Below are 9,139 nucleotides of genomic sequence, written 5' to 3' on the forward strand. Positions count from 1 at the left end.
GCGATTGGCACAGGACAGAGCAGAGTTTAGGGCTGTTGTACATAGGGTCGCTATGAATCGTAAGCGACTCGACGGCACATAACAACAACAATACTATTTTTCACAGTATATACTTAATAAAATAATGGTGTGTCCTATAATGAAGGGATCAAATGGCATACGAGTATGTTCTCACATGCATGTGAAAACTGCCTGAAATGCAGTCCCTACAGCACCTCAGACATTCAATCATTAACCGGTGGCTGGAAAACTCCCAGGAGTTCCACTTGTATGGGATGTCAACCCTCAGGCGCCGTGACCAGTCAGTGTGCTCACTGCTGACCAGAACGCTGGAGGCTGGAGTACACCCAGGGGTGCCTCAGATAAGACTTGGTGATTCACTCTGAAAAATCAAGCCCCGCGGATGGGAGATTTTTGCTTAGGGGGCACAGAGTATATGTTAATAGTGCTGGGATGATCTGGAAAAGGACAGGATCGCTGTACAACTTTAAAAAGTACTGAATTATAAACACGTACAAAATGTTAAGATGGTTTATGTACATTTTCAACAGATTTAAAAAAACCCATCCCCTCTGGGGAACCGTCCTACTCTGACATGTTCAGGATCACTGTTACCTGGAAGGGCCTGGACAGCTGACCACTGGACCACCATCGTGGGAACTGAAGAACATTTGATCGTCCCTGATTTCAGCAAACAACAAACAACTCACTGCCGTTGAGTCAGAACCAATTCAGCGGACCCCCCCCTGCAGATCTTCAGAAGCTCAGAATCGCACTGGAGGAAACTCCCCCTTTATCTCCCACTGAGCAGCTGGTGGGTTTGAACCACCTGCCTTTGGGCTGGCCGCGCAACGCCTTACCACTAAGCCACTGACGTAGCTAGGTTTATGCACATTTCATTTCATGCACATTTAAAGCCACTCTCTGGCTGCTGTTATTTCTCTCCTCCTCCGCTGGGCATTATCCACACCGAGCACCCACTGCTGATTCTATCGAAGCCTGCCTGACTGCCAAGTCAGTCTCTGCCTTCCTTCCTCCACACTGCTGAATAATTTCGGAAAGGTCACGCATTTTCTAGTCACACGCACCGCCCACCTCTCCACCCCGGCACACAAATTGATGCATACTTTCTCCCACGCCCACAAATACCAGGCCTGTCAGTGCAAAGAGTACTTGGTGCGAGACCCCAGAGACTGGAGGTGGTGGGAAGCCGAGGAGGGGGTGTCTGGCACCCAGCACAGCCCATCACAGACCCACCAAACCCACGTAACAGCAAGCATGGAGGATCCAAACTCGTCCGTAAGCAAAGCATTAATCTGTCACAGGAAATTTCATTTTAAAGACACGATTTAAAGAAGAGTGTTGTTTTAAAAAACCCAACTGTGACTGGAGTTTGTGAAGGAGTCCCCAGGATTCATACTTTGCTATGGAAACGTTCTATGGTGATCCAATTGTAGAGAAAGCCTTAAGGGGTGTGGGAATAGCCCATGCACACACATGTGAGAACCAGCCCCTCACATTCGTGAGTGAAGGAGTCCTGGTGGTGCAGCGCTTAAGCACCTAGCTGTTACCCTGAAGGCCAGTTGCTCCCTGGGAGGAAGATGAGGCTTCTGTAAAGACATACAGCCTCGCCAGCCCAGGGGGCAGTTCTGCTCTGTCCTACAGGGTCACCAGGAGTCAGAATCCACCCGAGAGCAGACAGTTTTCTACCTGTGTGACCATGTCACAGAAACACTGTCCCTAAAAGCCCCCAACACAGCTCATCTCATGCTCCTGGGCAGCCGAAAAAGCAGGGTTCCAGATTCAGGCCACAGCTTGAATATCAAATTATAGGATGAAAGGCTGAGTGTTTTGGTGCTGAAAGAGCCTAAATTCCTTAGCGGAAGCTCAGAGCAGGAGAAGAATGCCCCAGGAAGATGGCTCAGGGTGGGGGACAGCAGTTCTTTCTCTCCTAAAAGCTTACGGCGCCCCACCGCCTCCCGCCATCTCTGTCTTCTGGATGACCCACTTCTCTGGACCAGCTCGCTCCCCGCCCCCTCCCCTCCCGTGAGGGTTTAATCAAAGGATCTCTATGTTTCCGTCACAAAGATGCTCCTGAGACATCCTTACAGGGGCTTCTAAGGCCTGTGCGGCACCACTGTGTGTGCGAGCAGCTGGGCCCGGCCGCACGGCTCTGTTCCGTCCCAGGCCACGCATCTAGTTTAAGGAACAAAAGAGAAAACACACAGCTAGCGTTTATAAGTCCACAAATGCAATGGTGCGGGATGCGTCAAATTCAAACGAATGGCTTTTTATGATTTGGCAAATAAAATGGGTGAGCCCCTAGTGACCGCAGAGGACAAGGTGGGACTACCCCACCGGATTTCCAGTTACAGACCTCCTCCTCCTCCTCTGGAGTGGCTGCTAGGTAAGCTGCATAATACTTAAGCACTGTACCACCAGGGAGACTAACAGCACAGGTGTGGTCACATCTGGATCCTCTGCCCTCAACACGCTTCTCTTCCTGGGTTTCCGGCTCAGTAAGTGCTGCCCAGACTGGGAGATGGTGAGCTCAGCCCTGATGCCTGGTCCTCGGCTGCGCTCCGCACCCAATCTGGGAGGACCGACCCCAGCTCTTCCACCAAAGTGGCAGGAGCTGGACTTCTTTCTATTCCCCGGCCACCGCCAGGTGCCCGGCCATCATCATCTCAGCCCTGCGCGCCTCCAGGGGTGCAGTCTCACCCCGTGAACAGAGGTCTCCAATCGTGAACATGATCCAACCACCGGTTAAAACACCATGAGAATCCCAAGTCCTGCCCAGGCCCTGAGCTCCCTGGGCCCCAGGAGTCACCTTCTCCGAAGCTCCCCTCAAACACACTGAGGCTCCAACAGGCAGCCTCTGCACTCAGCTCCCCAAGACAGGCCTACTGCCCCACTCTCTCCATCCAGATGGTTCATTCATCCACTTGATCAGGTCTCCCACTGAGGGAGCCTCACCCGGCTGTGTCCATGAACCCCACCTATTCCTCCTCAAGCCCCACCGGAGGACACAGTGTACAGGTACATGTTATAACCTCTACGTCTTCATCTTCCCTGCGTTATCCTGACTGTGCACAACGCCCGCCAGGCAGCGAACACCCTGAGCCTCTGGAGGGACTGCACAGCAGTGGGAGTTCACGGCAGGAGTGGGGTTACATCAAGCCAGGAGGGGAAGGTGTTAGTCCATTTAACACAAACAACGCTCAGGGGCCTCTGGGAGTCTTTTCCAAGACTGGCCTCGTGGAACTGCCTGTTTCATGTGGCTTTATATAAAGGGCCCAGGCTTGTCCAGCTGTCGTCTGAGAATGTGATCAGTCCCTGGACTGTGTGTGCACATGCTGGAGAATGTTCTGTGCACGGTCTCAAAGTTCGGCAACCCTTCTCGCCCTCCTCCTAAAGGCCCTTCCCCAGTTAACACAAACTCCCTGCCCTGTTTCCTCCCCGTTACTTCCTCTCTGCACTTCTGAGTTACTGCTGTCAAGGGGCCCAGGATCCCTGGAACACAACATGCTGTCTTCAAAAGCTCTTCTTTTCTTGGAAAGATTGTCTAGGGTGCTTCACTGCCCAGGAACAAAAGGTGACTTGCTCACGATGGCATCCCCTAATGACTTTGTTGTCTTGTCCCAGCACATGTTTCCCAGTTGCCCCTGAACGTCTCCTGACCCGGTTCCTTCCCCTGCCCAGAAGACCACTGCTGTCCTTTCTGGCCCCTAGCATTCTCGGCTGTCCACTCAGGCTTCATGATGTCCACCTTGATGCTGACATGCTTGCGATGTAAGGAGTTGACTATTCAAAATGGCTTTCACCACAGGGATGGGCGAGAACACACAAATGGGGTGTAAAGTCTATCCACAAGAGGACTTGTTAGCTTTCCCATCTCACCAGGTTTAAATTTAGCAAGCTTGACATCAGAAGAGGGGAATCTCACCACTAGCAAGGAAGAAGCAGCAGGGACTGCAGTGTGGCCCCTACCAGAGATACCTGCACCAGGCACTGGTGCATTAGAGACCAACAGGAGACAGCTGACTTGAGGCTGCTGCCCCACGGAGCCAGACCCTTCAAGGATTTTGACCTGAGCTTGCTGAAGGACTAGGGAGAGATGCTGTAATTGACAGGACAAAGAGCTTTGTGACAATGGCCTAAAACCACAGGGATGAAAGGCCTGTGAACACGCTTGAGAAGCTGTCCTGACTGAGGAACTATATGCCGCTGCTGACCTGAATTGCACCCTGTTAACTTCACTACAGCTCCCTAAGAAATCCCATAACCATGAATAGTTGGTTCTGTGAGGTCTGTGTGGCCACTGCAAGCAATTCTGAACTTAGGAGAACAGCACAACTGGTGTCAGAATGAGTAGAAGTAGGTGCTAAGAGTGCGAGCTCTGGGGGCCTAGCAGCACTGCAATCCCAAGACACAAGATTTGGGGCCACCAGCTGCTCCCCAGCAGAAGGATAGGCAATCTCCTCCCATGTGAGTAACTGCCTCTGAAAACTCGCTGGTGGTCAGCTGTGGGTCACTTGTGACTCTATGGTACACAACAACAGGTACTGGAGTATGGGAGCCATGTCTGACCTACGGGAATTGGTTTTTTATTGTGGTTTTTGCTGAGGGGACTGTTCCCCTTTGTCAGGGGATATGGATGTCCCCAGAACACCCCCATTTTTTACACTTCCTAACACGTCATGAATGGCACAAGACTTCCTCTCCCAGCAGGACCACCAACGCAGTGATCATGAGGTCTTTACCTTCATACTCCCAAGCGCAGTGACCACAGATCACCACCATCTACTCAAAGAAGCTGCTCTCACAGACTCAGGGCAGGTCACTAAGTCCTGGCCACTGCCTGGCCCTCTCCTCTGACAACACCTGGGACACCCAGTGAGTGGGAATGTCTAGACTGTCATGGAAGAAAAGGCGGGAAGAGCCCCTGTGTGGGAAGTTGGAAAGGGTGAGCACACATCCCACCACCGCCCTCAGAGCACATTTCTGAGCGAGCAGAGCTCACCACCTCTCTAATCCAGCTCCTCCCAGCTCTCCACCACACCGAGAGGGCCACTCTCTGGTGCTCACACACTCTGCACAACCACCAGCACGCTCTCTTCATCCAGCGTCCAGCAATGACCACTTTCACAGCCACTCTTGGATGTCACAATCCAGCGAGTATTTCCAGAATGCTTACTACAATAGGGACATTATACAGAAACCTTGACCTCCAGCTTACAAAACAGAGTGTCAACCCTGCCAAACCAACCCAAACAATGAAGACCTGAGCAGCAGTTAAACAAAAATCACTGTCTCTGGGCTGACTCTGGCTCGGAGTGACCCTATAAGACATTCAGAGCAGTCCAGAGGCAACTAACTATAAGAATGCCAATGCCATGGAGGGTAGAGGGAGCTAGTGGCAGTTCAGAGCGGGAATTCTTGCCTCACACAGGAGAATGGCTTAGTGTTCAACCATGACCCATCAGTCATGGGAGCCGGCATGCTGCTAGGATGCTGAACAGGTTTCAGTGAAACAGACCAAGAAAAAAAGGCCTCGTGATCTACTTCTGATAATCAGCCAATGAAAACACCATGGATAACAGCACTGATCACAGGGATGGAGTTGGACTGGGCAGCAAAACCGCGGTGCACGGAGCTGTCAGAGCGGTTGGTACCAAGCCATGACTGGGCAGGACCCAGGGGGTGATTCCAGTCCCGGCAAGTCAGAACAGGCCTGTGCTGCCAGTGGGTCCAGCTGTGCATCCGAGCAGGGGGACGCAGGGCTGGCACTAAGCCCACAGCATCAGGACACTTCTCCCACTGCACTTGCTCTCTTCACACTTTACGATAAGAAACTGAGGCAGAAGGAAACACAAGTCAGAGTCAGGACCAGAACTAAGAAACTATCCCAGCCATGCCTTCAGTATAGCCTGACGTCAAAGACGATTTCTGCAATCAGACTGCCTGGGTTCGACTCCTGCCTTTGCCCCTAAACAGCTGTGTCGCCTTGGACAAACGGGCACCTCTCTGTGTCTCTGTTTGCTCAAATATAAGAATTCTCATAATAGTACCTATCTCATGAGGCCATTATTAAAGTTAAACTTACCAAAGTGAAGCAAGCAGCACAATGTCTGGGACACAGTAATATGTGAGTGATGCTGTCAGTATTGTTGTTGTGTTGCTGTTGATTGCCGTCAAGTTGAACACGACTCATCACGACCCTGTTAAAAGACCTGAAGTCTTTCTATAGCTACCGTCATTTCTCCAAGTTCATAGTGTTTCCACAGGCACATGGTTTAGGAAGTGGATGCCACTCCTGCTTCCAAACCTGTCTTAAACTAGGAGCTCCACCAAACACTTTCCACTATGGGTAACTATTATGGCATTTGACATCCCAATGGCACAAGGCTCAGCAGCACAGGAAACCCGGATTACCTCCCTATGACAAACTGACAGAAGCATGCTCTATGGTTTAGAAGAATGGTCCTCCAAAATATAACAACACTGGCACTTTGTCAATGTGCCATATGAGGTAACCTGGTTTAGCTGTGATGCTGAACCTTGTACTATTGGCATAGCAAATACCAGAATGGCTTTCCAATGTGGACACTGTTTAGTGAAGCTCCCAATTGTAAAACTAAAGTTTGGAAGCAGGAGTGGCATCCACTTCCTAAACCGTAAGCCTCTGGAAACTCTATGAACTTGGAGAAATGATGATAGTTATGGAAAGGCATCAGGTCTTTAGTTCATAGAGTCGCTATGACTCGTGCTCGATCCGACGGCAATCAAAACAACAACAGTTGTCAGTATTATTAAAATTATTTTTATCATAACTACCCGTACAGCCAATATCAGTCCATCTCAGCTCACCTAGTATAGCCATCTTTATGCATTTCTCTTGTTGTTTATGACCTTTAATTTTTCTAGACTCATGGCCTAGGTCAACAGGAAGCTAACCCATGCCTCTCTGGGACTTCGAATCTACCAGCAGCTCCAGGGAGAGAAAGGTGGGCAGTCTCCTACTATGCATTTTACAGCCTTGGAAACCCAATGGAAGGTCAGCTAGGAGTCAGTTCCAACTCAACAGTGAAGAGTAAGTAATGGCAAAATCCTGAATAAGGCAAACATCAAAAGAAGATGGAAGGAGCACACAGTAACTGTACCACAAAGAACTGACCGATGTGCCATCACTTTAGGAGGTTGCACATGATCAAAAATCAGCTGAGCTCTGGTAGCCTACTGGCAAGAAGTTGCACTGCAATCTCAAAGGGTGCATGGTTCGAATCCACCAGATGCTCTGCTAGAGAAGGAGGGACAATCTCCTCCTGTGTCAGTCCGATCTGGTTCAACCATACACAACAAGAGATAAAAAAAATAAACAAAACAACAACTCAAAACCAGAGGTACTGAGGAAAGAGGTCCAGGCTGCAGTGAAGGCACCGTGGGGGCAGGGAGGTTCAGGAACTGATGGATTACCAAGTGAGATGTTTTAACAAATCAACACGTCAATAAATTTGAAGACAGCTACCTGGCTGGGCAACTAACTAGAGATTAATACGTGTATCTATTCCAAAAAGATAGGTGATCTAACAGAATGAAGAAATCATCAAACATCCAGAACATTTCACTGCACTTATGTGGAGCTAAGCAAAGAAAACAGCTGCCTGAACAATACTGCAGGGTTTAAATATCAAGAAAGGGACGTGCCAGGGCTGTATCCTCGGGCCATAAGTCTTCAATCTGTATACTGAGCAAATAATCCTAAAAAGTCTTATGTTGAAGAACCTGTAATCTGGACTGGAAGAAAGTTTATTAACAACTAGAATATGCAAATGAAGTGAAGAAAATTTGAAGCAAGAACAAAAGATTACCTACACGCTTTAGAAAAGACCACACATCAACATAACGAGTAAAAATCCTGACAAGTGGACCACTGGGCAACAAGAGGATTAATGAAGAAAAGGAATTCGTCGTACTTGGCTCCACAATCAGCTTCCAAGGAAGCAGCTGTCAAGAAACCAAATGCCTACGTAGCATCTGGCAAATCTGCAAAAGACCTCTTCTCCAAAGTGTGGGAGCAAGGATGTCACTTCAATGACTAAGGTGTGCCTGACTCAACAAGCCATGGTTTTGCTAATATCCATTCGAAAGGACAATAAATAAGAAAATAAAAAAAGAAAACCGGCTGGTTTTGAATTCTAAAAAATAAGGATTGATTGACTGACGGAGGGCACTCGGTGGCACATACTCTGGGCAGGTTATCAGAAGGGGTTAGTCCTTTGGGGGACATGGTGCTTGGCAGAGGGTCAGCAAGAAGGACGAAGCTCCCCAACGGGATGAAGTGAACAGCGCATGCAGCAAGGCTCTAGCGCAGGAACCAGCAGTGTTTTGCCGGGTCGTTGAGTCGAACCGACCCCACCGCACCCCCAGGACCTGGGTCCCCCGCAGCCGCGCCGCCTTCGAGGACGCTTCCTCCCCGGACGCCGGACCGGACGTCCCGGCCGTGCGGCGAGGAGCCCCGGAGTCCTCAACACCCGCGGACACTGGAAACAGAGGGGCCGTGACCTCCAGCCAGCGCGCACGCGCGACTCACGCACGGCCGGACAGCCTGCGCGCGCCCCCCGGCATCGGGATGAAGGGGGGCCATCCCACTCAGCGGGGAGGACGGCCGACACATCCCGCCCCGGAGAGGGAGGAGGTCCAAAAGCGGAGAGGGAACCGCTCCCTGACAGGACAGGCGACCCCAGACTCCCACCCCGCAGCCCGGAGAGCGGGTCAGATCCTCACACTTTGCAGTACACTCCTCCTCTGCGCCGCCATCTTGGAGGGACCCCCCGCGGGCGCGCCAGCCTCCCGGCAGAGCAGGCGAGACGAGCGGCTAGAGCGGCCCAAAGGATGCGAGGACGACCGCGCAGGCAAGGAGCGTGTTGCTACAGCGCCACCTCCCGGCCCAAGTGGACTGGTGCCGTGGCAGAGCGTGTGCGCAGGCGCGTTTTCTTTTTTTTAAATTTTTATTATTTTTTTATTCCCCAATAATTTTACTTCATATTTTTTTGTATTCATACAGTAATTTATTTACATTCTATTTCTTTCATATACACTGTGTTCTATACGTTCCTTCATTTGCATTTTTTTATAC

General features: G+C 50.5%; 1 protein-coding gene across 1 annotated transcript in view; it reads right to left on the minus strand.

The window, feature by feature from the left end:
• The window catches only part of TAB1 (TGF-beta activated kinase 1/MAP3K7 binding protein 1), a 45,926-nt gene extending 37,048 nt beyond the window's left edge, over positions 1-8,878 (minus strand). The window contains exon 1 of the mRNA XM_006890109.1: positions 8,788-8,878. Coding sequence (XP_006890171.1) covers positions 8,788-8,820 — 33 coding nt within the window. The 5' untranslated portion in view covers positions 8,821-8,878. The remainder of the gene's footprint in view (positions 1-8,787) is intronic.
• Between the last annotated feature and the right edge of the window lie 261 nt (positions 8,879-9,139).

This window comes from Elephantulus edwardii, unplaced genomic scaffold (assembly GCF_000299155.1).
Source record: "Elephantulus edwardii isolate Elephantulus edwardi_28Jun2011 unplaced genomic scaffold, EleEdw1.0 scaffold00086, whole genome shotgun sequence".
NCBI classification, from domain to species: domain Eukaryota; kingdom Metazoa; phylum Chordata; class Mammalia; order Macroscelidea; family Macroscelididae; genus Elephantulus; species Elephantulus edwardii.